This window comes from Helicoverpa armigera, chromosome 22 (assembly GCF_030705265.1).
Source record: "Helicoverpa armigera isolate CAAS_96S chromosome 22, ASM3070526v1, whole genome shotgun sequence".
Taxonomy (NCBI): Eukaryota; Metazoa; Arthropoda; class Insecta; order Lepidoptera; family Noctuidae; genus Helicoverpa; species Helicoverpa armigera.
The window spans coordinates 4,482,176-4,495,644 of record NC_087141.1 but is presented as its reverse complement, the minus strand read 5'-3'; the positions used below and the strand labels follow the sequence as shown (position 1 = coordinate 4,495,644).

General features: G+C 37.3%; 1 protein-coding gene across 1 annotated transcript; it reads right to left on the bottom strand.

Annotated features, from left to right (window-relative positions):
• Positions 1-95: 95 nt before the first annotated feature.
• LOC110370901 (uncharacterized) lies at positions 96-13,430 on the bottom strand. Its single transcript, XM_049843072.2, has 12 exons — positions 13,116-13,430; positions 11,122-11,258; positions 9,625-9,715; positions 8,627-8,784; positions 7,981-8,170; positions 7,173-7,343; positions 6,514-6,677; positions 5,705-6,081; positions 5,425-5,492; positions 4,922-5,033; positions 4,322-4,477; positions 96-2,494 (listed from the first exon to the last, which is right to left on the bottom strand). The coding sequence occupies exons 1-12, from the start codon at positions 13,163-13,165 to the stop codon at positions 2,453-2,455; spliced, it is 1,716 nt and encodes a 571-aa protein (XP_049699029.2). The 5' UTR covers positions 13,166-13,430; the 3' UTR covers positions 96-2,452.
• Between the last annotated feature and the right edge of the window lie 39 nt (positions 13,431-13,469).

Here is a 13,469-nt window from a genome sequence, read left to right as displayed (position 1 = left end):
TGAGCAAAACACGCAACAATTGCGCAAACTAAAATATTTTTTATATATTTTTTAAGGATCCAGGCAATAAAGATTTGCTAACAGATACACAGAACTTAATTCAATTTTCACATTTATTCGTCATAATAAAGAATCAAGAGTTATCACAAAAATATACAACGTTACATAAACAGTCATTGGCCTAGAAGAATATATTAAACATTGACTATAAACTAAAACATGCTTATAATATCCAAGAACTTACTTTCTAGACATTTGATTCAAATTAATTGTATACACACTGAAATTTTACTGAACATTTATTGAGTAAACTTATAGCTACCGTAGAATAAGCCTCATAAAAATTGCCACCTGCTTTTAAGCCACATATATCATAAACAAAATTAAACATTAAAACTGTAGCTTTATGCATAAAGATAATATATTACTGAATAGGAGAGCAACGAAATTATATCCCTGATTTCAAAGTAAATTATTACAATATTTAGATGACTTCTGCAAATGAGTAAAATAAAAATAAAACAGTGACAAATACTATATTCGGTACCTATCTTTATATTAACACATGCGAGTACAGTCAGACCTATATGCATTGTGGTATTTAAATAATGTTTCACATCAATATGTATTAAATTTGAGAATTTAAAACATTAATTTAATCAATGTAGATAAGACAATTGATCGTTTTTTTTTTAAATCAAATAAGTTTGGGGTATTTTATTTAAGGGCATACGGTATTTTGGAAATATTGCAGGTTTAAAAAAGTGAAGATCACAATCATCTTACATCTAACGGTCATGTAATAAGTTTTTACAAAAGTCTTAAAAAGCTACCGTAATATCCTTATTAAGGTGCCACTTTCTTTAATCGATAAATAAGATTTGAGCCTCGAATTTGTGCAATGACACTAAGCGTCAAAAAATCTTGCTCTTTACATTAAAATATTTAGTTTTTTTTTTAATATTTGATAACACAATACCAGAGTAATAATTACGAAATGTAAAAAAAATGCTTGCGCAAACAAAATTAAGCTAAAGAAAGGAATATTCTACTTTAATAGATACTTTGCAACACTAAAGTTTACTTTAGGATGGCGCAAAAACTCTCATCATCTAAAAAATATTATTTTTAAACGCCATTTTTTCATTTGGCTTTTTATTTGACCGTGGCTAAAAAAGTTTTAATTAAGTATATTTTCTAATGTGGCACCTTCGGAGCCTGCGCAAATGATCGATTGAACTGTTTCAACAACAAGAACCATAGAGTATAAAATATCAGTTCTAAGACTTCAATCGTCTGCGCAGGAATTTCAAAAACATCTAAATATTACACATATATGAAACATCTTATTTTTGGCGAAATATTGATAAGTATTTTTAGTTTACTACACAAATATTTAAGAGCTTTAGCTCAGTATGATGTTTACTAATCAGATTTAGAAGTTTACATCAATAAAAAAATATGAATAGGTCTAAAAATTGAGCTTTACAAACAATTTATTGTCCCAAACTTAATGACACTATCGACTCTAAGGAAACTAAGAAAATAAATGTCACTATATATTTTTCATGACGCTATACATACCTCCATTGGTCTTTGCAAGGAATGGGTAACCAGATACAAAATTTTGAACATCTGTGATCAACGTTTTGGCAACTACATTATACATTACAGTTTTGGTATAAAGTTAAACATACATATTTAAATGCATTATGTGGTTTAGCTATCTTAGAATGTAAGTAGCTACTGAAATGCGAGAATTAATTGATCACAGTTGTCAAATAAATCTCACTGGTTGCTCCACGTAATTTATTTTTTAATCAAAATTTGAACGAAGCTCGAAAGTTTTTTTTTTAACTTAATTAAAAATATCTTTTAGATTTTCACCTTTCTCAAAATATGCTCAGCATTTTACAAGAAATCCTTTTATAACCGCCTGGGTCGTATACCTACTTACCATTTTACCATCATTCCTAAAGAGCTTTTTAATAAGTCACATTCATCAAGTCTATCCATTCAATTTTTAATTTTCTTATTATCGGACGTCCATTTCTTAATTTTTATAGCTACCTCGATTCCAAATATTTTTTTTCGAGATCAAATTGTTCTTATACAGTAAAAGCCAGTTACCGTGTTTTTAAAGTTAACAGACATAGACGAAAAGTTTCAAGAAATACTTAGTACAGAAAAATGCAGTTTTTTGTCATATAGAAAAAGTAACTAAATATGAAAAGAAAAATAAAATGCATTATATTTTTAACAGTAACTAGCTTTTCCTGTACGGACAAAATTAATCTTAGACATTTAAGAAACAAACATTGAATACTGAATTTTTATAGATTGCAACACATAAGAAGAAATTGCTTGAGAATTGGTATACATCGAGACTATTGAATTGTTACGTTTAAGTATAGCTATAGTATGTAAATGGTTAATCTAGAGGAAGACTCGTTCAGTCAGGATATAGAAGATTGGCCTCCCTGCCACATCGCTCCTGCAAATATGTTTTTATCATAAGTATTTTGCTACCCAATTTAATTTTCAAACAGGCAAGAAAAGGCGATTATATCACTGCTTCGAAGCTATACTCCCCGAATGCAATAGATAGGCTATATTTTATCCGAAACCGGGGCATGCCGTCAGTTTCAGAAATATCCATTACATTTAAAGCTTCTTTAAATCTATTGCTAACACTTTTTATATTGTTGACAAAGAAAGAGTCGGCAATAGATTTAAACCCAAGTAGCATTTTGTTCCATTTAAGAGTACACATTTAGTTCACAGGTGAAGTTTAAGCATTACTACAGTTCACTCGTGATGTATTAGCTGCATTATTGAAATTAATTACACCTATACCTGTCTAAGGGACTTATATGAGTATAGAGTAATACTTTTATACGGTTATGGGTGTTACAATACTCTAACAACTATCCTTTAGTCAGCTTTCTGACTAAGAGCATTATAGGAGGGTAGAGATACGGCAACCGCTGTTTAACGGCCTACTTGTTCGATGTTATAGAACTAGCATTTTAATAGAACACTTCTGGTCATTTATAAAGCCAAAGGCTGTTATGTTTATTTGTTTTAGACTGATATACAGCCAGTAGCTGTATTAGAACTTGTTTGTGATACTTAAAATAACGTTTTTTTTACTACCTGTACAGAAGTGTTTAAATGATTCACATGTGAACTGTAGGCTGCTTAGAAGGACTATAACAGTTCACATAGCCGTATTTCATTTCCACCATTTTGTTCTACGTAACCTAAAATATTTACCAAATAAATCTACAAGATTAATGCAGATTTATCACAAAATACGCAGATAGAGCGAATGAGTTTTGGTTTCATGTTAAAATTAATTACCGTAGTATAATTATAATGCCAATAAAATATCAAAAACTGAAAATGTAAATTTTCTTCTCAGCCAGTTTTAAATATTTCAAAATGAATAAAGCGTTTTTACAGAGGCGCGTGAAAATTTTAGTTGTCAATATGTATACATTTCACGATAAAGTTGCATTCCCGTGGCATTAACATGATATAGTATATAAAACAGGTACTACCGCGTGTTATATTATAATAATAATCCGCCGGAGTTAGTTTGCCCCGAATCCGTGCACTTCGTACAATTGTCAAACTAATATATTAAAATGTGGAAATAATTTAGGACACAAGTGAATTTAAGGTAGCTTACTGGAGTACTTTTGTCCGATTTTAACTGTGAAGGCTGTGTATTTAGCCACTTATTACTCTTTATTACACTCATGTACGTTGTATGGTTCACACTGCGTTCCATATAGTGCCGTAAGTCAGCCTTAAGTCCGATGTTACTACTTAAACTGCTATTATAATGCTATTATACTTCTAATGTACAGCCATAGTGAACTTAAGGCTGTCTAATTTGTGCCCAAACTGGTTCAATAAAAGCATTATAGCAAGCTATACAGCTCATAAACAGCTGACATACACAGCTTGTAGAGTACATGTGAACGACTAGACATCTTATATAGAACCCCGAATGCTACTTGGGAAGAAGCTTTAACTTTAATGAGTCTTTTTGCAACTGACGGATAGTTTTCATGGATCGCAAATGAAACCCCCGAAAACAGCTAGTCTATTAAACTACCCAATTTTATTTGTCACCAGCTTACGCTAGTGATTTCACCCGTTTTCTAAGTAAACTACTTTTTGTTATTCTGAGATGTACCTAAGCTACATTATTGCCAAGTTCCATAAAAATCCGCTTAGCGTATGTAGAAGTAACAAAAAAAAAACACACACACAAACATTCGCCATTACAAAATTAGAGTGACGAAGTTACCTGATGTTCGCTGATGAGGTAGACAGGCAGCGACTCGGTGCAGAACTCGCAGGGTATGACGGGCTCCTCGTCGGGCTCCGCCGTCGCCCGCGCCGCCGCCCCCTGCAGCGACGCGCTGCGAGGCCGCAGCTGTGCCAGGTCCGGCCGGCAACCCGTCTAGAACACCACCAGATATATGTAATAGGGCATATCTTTGTCTTGTAAAGAAAGTGTTATAATGGTCGATTTCTGATCGGATCGGATTCTGTATCGGTGGTTTATTTATGCATAGATGAACCGGTAAAGGTGCTCAGAAACGGGACAGATTATTTCAGAAATAAGGAGAAGTGGAGGAACTAATATTGTAGAAAAATTTCTGAAACAGTTACCCTAGTTCTTGGCATAGAGCTACTATATTACAGAAATTATTTCTATACTGATCTAAAAGTTGCAGCGTTAAAAGGTAGAGGAAGAACTCGAAGCCACCATTTTGTGTTTGTATATCACCCACGGACCCCTCTGTCAAGGGTTGCTTCTGTGATTGGCAGCGTCAAAAGATCAATTTAGTAGCTTAGCGTAAAAGAGCAACACACATCCACAAGTAAAATTGTGTACAGTTACCTGATGCTGCACGAGGTTGTGTGCGGGTATGAGCGAGTTGCAGAACTCGCACGGCAGCCGCACATCGTCGTTAGCCGGGGATGCACGGCCGGAACGATTGCCGCGGTCGTTACTGAAAATAGTATTGCTCGTTTACTAACGAAAAAAATATAAATAAATGTCCTTATTACTCAAGGGAATATTATACTAGAAGTTAAAAATGGGCAAAGCAATAGAATTTTATAAGTTTAAACTATGTACATAACTTACAGTATCATAAATAAGCCATGGTTTACGCAACTTATGCAATATTTGCGCAAAATATGCCATAGTTTGCGCAATATGTGATATGGTTTGCGCAATATGTGGTATGGTTTGCGCTACATGTTTCATAATTTGCGCAAAATGTGCCATAGTTTGCGCAATATATGATATGGTTTGCGCAATATATGCTATAATTTGCGCAGTTTGCGGATACATTCCGCTATCATGATGAAAACCTTTATGTCATTCAAGTAACTTACCCGTTGATATTATTATTGTTATTTTGGTTAGCCGGGATGTTGGGGTTTGAATGGTACGGAGCTGTCACCTGTAACGCATCAACATACTTATGTATATTTTTTATTTAAATATGCATTTAACGAAACACAAAAGCCTCCATGATACTTATTATTTACATGAACTTAAATACATTGGTTAATTTAAAGTCAATTAAATTGCAAAAAAAACTGCACACTATATATGTTCGCTTTGAACAGTGTATAGGTACATGGAAGTTTTAAGGAATAAACACGCAATTACCTCATTCAATCCCCTACGCAGCTCTCTCAACGAGGACTTGATCTCACTGAACCGATCCGCACTCTTCCTCCTCACATCGTTCTCCCCGTTATTCCGTCTCCCATCCTCCTCCTTCCTCAGCTGCATCTCATTGAACCTCTCTAGAAACTCCTGAGGAGTCATCGGCTTCAAGTTCTGGAACTCCTGCCGTCGCCTCTCAGGGTCTGAGCTAGAAGGATGGCCTAAAACAAAGCCTGGGCTAGGATGTAACTCAGGACTCTTATTCAAACGACCTTGGAGACGACTCTTGTAGTCTACGTGGGTTTCTGGGTTTTGCAGGGCGTCCATTTTTCGCAGTTTTTCGAGTTTCGCCGCTGGACTTAGTACGGGTGGTAGACCTGGAATGAAATAGCAGTTTTTATAAGTTATATTTTGGCGAGTGCTTTACACGTGAACTCCTCATTACTACACTTCAGTTACCAACATATTCTATACATAACTCGAAGTGTTCGCAATAAATTGAATATTTCTTCCTCACACTTGCATTGACTGTCTAGTCTAGGCTATATCTCTCAATTTGGAACGAAGATAAGAATCGCATCATTGTAGGTACCCCGTTCTCCTACGAAACCCCTCACAATTTTACACTCAACTTCACTACTTTCGTCCTTATGTTACTCACCCACAGACAAGTTATATACCATCTGTTTTCACCACTCTTTCTCCTCTCGTTGCATGGCGCTTTATCTCTTATTCTCCTCCCAAACTACTCACAATTTTACACTCAACTACAGCCTCTTTTACTCACTTACTACAGACCAGTTACTTACCCACAGACAAGTTATATGCCGTCTGTTCTTGTCGCTGTCTCTCCTCTCGTTGCTGTCGTTCCATAGCGCTGTAGTAGGGCAGGTCGCGACGCGGGTTCTCGGGAGGCGAGCGAATCGGCGGCTTCGGAGCCGGACGCTTCTTCACGGCACCACGGGAAATACTCCTGGAATTAGGGGTCATTTTGCTATTTATGGATCCGGAAAATATGTTCAAAATGGTAAAAGCAAAGGGTTTTTAGGTACGATGATGCAGTGAATGTGTATCACTTATTGATAAATTACAAAAAAAAAAATCTGAAAACAACTAAATCAAGAGTGACCATGCCCCCCTGTATCAGAACGGGCCTTTTTCCCAGCAGTGGAATTAAATACTTCAAGGAATTTTTGGAGCTGGACATCAAAATGCCGATGCTACTAACTAATGTCTGTTTTAACCACTATAAGTTGGGGTCAACTTCAGTCAACTAGTGTTTTGAATGGCGCGACTGCCTATCTGACCTCTTCAACCCGGGCGCAACCCGAGCATCCTTATACCCCTTGGCAAGAATTTCGGCTTAAGACTACCCGAAACGACTGCCAAAGATGTTTAAATAACAACCAGGACCCGCCCCAATATTAGCACATCACAAAAAACTTCTAGCATATAAAGCAATACTCACAAATCCTTGTCAGTTTTTTTCGTAGTCTCCATATTGGTATTGATCTGTGGCTGATCATTGTTCCTCTTGGCGGGTGCCTTGGAGCCGTTGGTCTGAGGGGCTCGCCAGTCGGACGGCCCCTCGCCCGCCAGGGACGATGATGATGAACTGGAACTACCGCTGCTGAAGTACCTGGGAATGAAGGTTGTGAGTTTTGAGGACTGCAGAATTGTTAGATACCGAACAGTACTTTATAAAGCCCATGTATGATCAAAATCTGCCCTTGTGTTCGATCTACACTGATTTAAAAGAGGTTTCATTGTTTCATTTTTTTTCATTTTTAAAATGATTTCACTGTTGGGAAGCTACATTATTCCCGAGTGACACAGGCTACGGTATATCTCATCCGGGTACGGGCAAGAGTTATTTCGAGACTCCAGTTAAATCGGGAAAAAGTGGGTAGTAGCGCCACAAAAGTTCAACATACATATAGGTAGTTATCGACACGAATCTTGAGCTCTGACCTACATCTGCGCAGAAGTAATTGATTGGGTCCCTTTTGTGGAATGAAGTGAGGCGCGGGAGCGAGCTAAAGCGGTGATTGGCCCGCAGTGCATCGCGTCATAGCCGTCACTCGGGATTGGTTCTTTGCAAATAAATCACTACTGCGCAGATGTAGGTCAGAGCTCAAGATTCGTGCCGATAACTATACATAGGCTGATAAACACATAACCCTTCTTACGTGGCGCAGTCGGGCCACGTAACATGATGAACACACATGATGAAATTAAACTACTGCAATCCAGAAATCGTTAAGTGATCCACTTACTTCATTTCAGTCCTAGGCACGTTAACATTCTTCACTCCATTGGTTCTATTAACATTGGAAGACGCAGGTCTTGAGAAGCCGTTGCTGGTCGAGGGCATGTTGTTGATGCCAGTGTTGGTGCTCGTCGCTTTCGTCGTCACCGGCTTTGCAGGACCTTTGGGGAGTTCCTTCCTTATTACCGGGGGAGGGTCTGAAATCATTAATTGGCAAGTTCAACTATGGAGAAATACTGTTACATTTTACAATGTACCTAAATGTACCTATTATTTTGTAGTATCTTATATTCAGATTGGTGTACTTCCTACCTCTAGTTGCGCAGTTGATTACATTTTCAAAGAGAAACATGGTTAGTCAATTCAAATGATATTGTCTAATAATATTCTTTCTAATTTTTTTGGGGAAGGTAAAATAATGTGTGGTACATGTTTAGAAGATAAGTTTTACATACATACTAATTGCACAAATGCCTAAAGGTTCTCAGTTCAAATAAAGGTTCTTCTTAGCACTTTTTTGTTTTGTACATAGAATTTCATAATGTTAAATAACGAGAAACCTCTTGAGAAAGCCAATTATTTAAATTTTCACTGATTCTGATTTTGTGTGAATAAATGATTTTTGTTTCTATCTGATTTCAGTCGCATCTTACCATCATCCAGCCGAATGAACCCATGGTTGGACTCGACGTGCAGATGGCGGTACTTGATCATGACCCACTCGCGGCAGTCGGGGCATTGTTCAGTGCGCACCCCGCAGTAGTTTTCATGCGCGGGTAGGTCGCGTCGAGGGAGTTCCAACTCACAGTACCTTGAGGAAACGGAGAGAAGATCTTTGAAAAATCTGTGCTTGAATCCTCTTTCCGGTTTTCAAGCGTATTCCAATTTCAGAGAAACTACCTCTACTATGTAGGTACAGGTACTCTACTAACTACTTATGCTATGAAACAATAAAAAATTAAACCCACTCTCGAATTTAAGGTGTGCAATATTTTGCGTATAGGTGTAACATTATAAAATTTCCGTATGGTCCAAAACAGTACACGGTTAGAGTAAAAATACGTGTGTTTTGTTTAAATCGTGGTTTCTCTTCCTGCTAGAGTGCATTCACTCTAAGCACTACAATTTGCTAACTTCAATTCAAAATAAGTAATGAACGTATAGGATCGTATTCAAATACATGGTACGTTCATAATTTATTTTCTTTCATTATAAGCAAAGTAACAACAATGGCAAATTCATAGAAAGCCATTAAGCGATAAAATCATTAATGGACTAACGGGAAAGAACGTGTTACTGACTGTAAGCAATTGTTACAGTGTTGGTTTTCAACATATAAACTTAGAAGTTCGCTTTTATAACATTGACTAAGGTCCACGTCCACCGACAACATAAACTGTATTTGCACTTAAAGCATGGTGCGAACCTGATTATGGCGATTTCATAATTTCATTTAAGAACATCTTGCTAACTTACCCATATTCTGCAAATAAAGAATTGAATTTGAACTTAATGATGAACGTCACTATGAATTTTCACGTTCCAGTTTCAAAGTAAACAGTTGTTTTGAGAAAAAGGGACGTTCATGTGGTTGGTGAACTTTGGCCTATAACGTTAGACCGACTCGTTCTTCTTGGACCAACAAACTCACCTGCATGTCTTGATGGTGTGAGCGCACGAGTCGCGGATGTGGTCCTCCAAGTCTGTTCCGCACACTTGCTCGCCGCATTTCTTGCAAGGTACTGACGGCAAATGACAAACACATAAACATGTATAAAGATAGATGTAAACGTCATAAGGTTTTCGATAAAGCATTCTTTACTGAAATATGACTGGTATGACTAGGTATCGTTATTAAAAAATCCAGAATGACAACATCTCGCGGCATTTGCGAAATTCGATTGCGTATGAAATCTGCGGAGTTTTATGCCCCATAAATCCCTCTATCATCAGTACAAAATTATAAATTTCGGTGCTTTTTTTTAATTCGGTCTGAAATTCTATATGTATAGGTACTCATCCTACTAGTGCAAACCAGTTAAATCCTTTGTTTGAATCATCGTAAATAGCTCGAAGGTGTTGCCAAACGAAAGACAGATTCATGTGCATCCTACTAATCTAAATAATTACAACAGTAAATCATCTCTTTTAAGTACGTATTGCGTACCAATGATTAATAGTTATTTTGGATAACTACATAATTTACTACTTGAATATACTTTGGTCATATATAAATGTGGAAATCGTGGAAATGGTGGAAATCGCCTTTATAAGACAGAATTGATGCTAAACTTGGTTCTATTTTTAATTTGGACACCTTGTGCATTATATGAATTTGCAATTTTTTTGGCGAGATTTAAATGCAAACCAAAATGCAGAATTACAGTCATTATAGCATGGCCAAAATAAAAGTTACTCAATATCTATTAGACGCCCTGTGATACCTAAGACGATGAGTTAGAGAACTATTTAAAACCTTTGCTTAAAATGTCCGACAAATCATCAGTGACGACGATGATGACACAGCATGACGATGCGTCGCGACTGCATCCTCGCTGACGTCTCATAATAACTGAATGCGTCTTATTTATTTACGTAGGTAACCCAGACGTGTTTTTAAAAGAGAACTGCTTTTACATAAGTAGGTACCTTTTAAATGAAGTCTGCTTTTGCGTATTTCTTGCCGTTTCTGGCGAATTAATTTGCCGGGAATGAATGAGTTTGAGTTCGCAGCTTTGACTAAACCTAAATCTGACATCGATTCATCGACAGACGACCGAAACTTTCGGTCTAGTAGGTATAGTTATCGGCACGAATATTGAGCTCTCGGCGGAAGAGTGGGGATCGCTTTGCGCACTGTACACATAAGGCAATAAACCAATAAATCGCTTCTGCGCAGGTGAAGGTCAGAGCTCAATATCCGTGCCGATGATTATAAATCTACTGCAGATATAATCCATGTAATTCAAAAGTATTCTTGCCGACCAGACCGAAAGTTTCGGTCCCCATTACGCATAATAATACTTACCAAAGCTTGGTGGTATTTGTAAAAGACGCAAACCTAAATAAATATTTACATAGGTCAGGGGGTTATTGGAAGGGTCCTCAATGATCTACTACTGATGGAAACGGGAGTAACTTTACTTACATAATTTATGCAGTTTCTCATGATGTTCCTTGAGCTCCGCATACGGCACGGGCTCCTTACAAACGGGACACACTCGGATGTTCCGCGCGCAGTGCACGTTGTGGATTGTGAAGTTCACCGTCGGGATCTCGCGCTTGCTGTGGGTAAAAGTATTGTCAAGTAAGCATAATGGAATCAACCTTAGACAGGTTGATTTCCACCACGGCGGCTGTTGGCTATTGTCATGCAAGGAGATCAGCCAGCTGTGCAGGAGATAACTACTATAGTGCACGAGCATTTGCACAGTCACAGGTATTCCTTGACACTCATAGTTCGACCAGAGAGAGATCAGGAGCAGTAAGTAAGCTTATTCTTGTGGCGGTGGCCTTCAGGCCAAGACTCCTAAATCATAGATGGAGAAGCAAAGTCAATTCATTTTGCGTATTCATCATCTTCAAATTTATTATTCGAGACATGTCGACCACATGCGCGCCTCTTCTCTAATCTAATAGACAAGCAATTAATTCTGACTTATTGAACTCCGATTGTTGCCGAGCTGATAGAAACTAGGCTGCTACCGAAATAAAACATTGATCTTCCTATAAGGTCGAACGTCAAACAAATTACGTAAGTATTAGGTCAGGTTTTTGGGGCAACAACGGATGCAAATAGTCTGGCTCTGAAAGGAGGAAATAGGCTAAGGTTCAGGGAGATTGAGTCCTAGTGGAAACTGGGTCTCGCGACGGCGACAATCTGCGAACGGTTGGCAGGAAGTTCAATGCGAAGTGTCAGTTATAAGGAGGCATACATCCATTAGTGAATTAATCCTTCCTGCCTGTATCAAAACGGACGATATACATATGTATGTTCAAAAGATACATTGCTCATACATGAAACCACAAACATAAGGAACATTTGCCCAGCAGTGGGATTACGAAACTATCTGATACCTAAGTAACTAACTATAGGGGTTTCTTATTATCTAACAAAAATAATTCATATGAAACTTATTATAACATACATATCTAGAGTGATGAAGCCATCACTTAGGTAGGTACTTAGGTTTACTAGAGGACTTTACTAGACGTTTTCACACTAGCGGATCTTGGGTCACATTATAACGGGTGCGGGCTAAATCAGCGTTAATTCGCAATGATAGTGGTCAGTTGTTTAAAGGCGCGCTACTTTGAAGATTTCTTTGGGAACGCGTATTCGCGCGCTAACACTGCTTGGAACAAAGACATAGGTACCTACTTAGAACAAGTCGCGTTTTCAGTGCGCGCGTATACATACGCGTGTATGGAATGGGCAATTTATCCAAGACTTTGAAAACGAAAAAAAAAATAAGCGTCTTAAATACCTATGTTCTTTTTTCATGGCGGGTAGCTGAATTTCGGAGATATAGGTACCTAGTATGAAGTCGAATTATTTGGGCGCTTAGCGTATTTATGTAAGTTAACATTTATAGGTTTATTATTTATATATGTGTCATGTGTCTAATAAAATTTGTATAAGTAAAAGTTTCGCAAAAAAATACGTTCGCCTTCAAATAATGTGGGTACCTCTAAAAAATGTAAAGGTACAAGGTTCTGGGAAAAGCTTTGAAAGCAATATCAGGGATCGCAGTGCCGGCCAGTTCCCGGTATTCATCCCCGGCAGTGATAATTGATTTTGCAACCTGAAATATAGGTCGCCCAGGTCAAAATAGGTCACTAAGATCATCGACCCTTAAGTTTATACAAAAAAAATCTCTTTTCTTACAAACATAGCTAGAATAATATGTATTTTACGTCTGATACGAGCCTACAGTTCTCACTGGAGGCTAAACACACAAACAATGAGTGTAAGGAAGTTTTTCAAAACAATATTTCGATGTAAGGTAAACAACAAGCGATCTCGGGACAGCTGCGATGTTCGCAATGCTCCAAATAATCTAAAAATAGCCGGCTAACGTGTGTACTCTAAAATAGAACTAATATTGACAACATAGCACGCATAATGCACATTTAACTTACCAATTCTCACACAGTTTTGTTTCCACTTCGTCTTCCATTTTACTATTCATCGTTTATTTTATTTATATTTAGACTTGCATACGCACTCTTTCAATTGCAAATTAACCTATTTCACAACTGACTGTAGTTACACTTCAATTTCGCACTTCACAGGCGATAGTGAGGAGTCAACTGTTGAATTTTATGCATTTATTAATTTAACTTATCTACTGATACGAAATAAAAACATTTTGTGAACACTTTTCGGTGAATCCCGTAACCACAGACTATATTATTTTATTTATTGATAGATGAACTAACTTCACGTCTATGTTTGACATAAATGACAGGCACAGATGATAAACTGATCAGTAG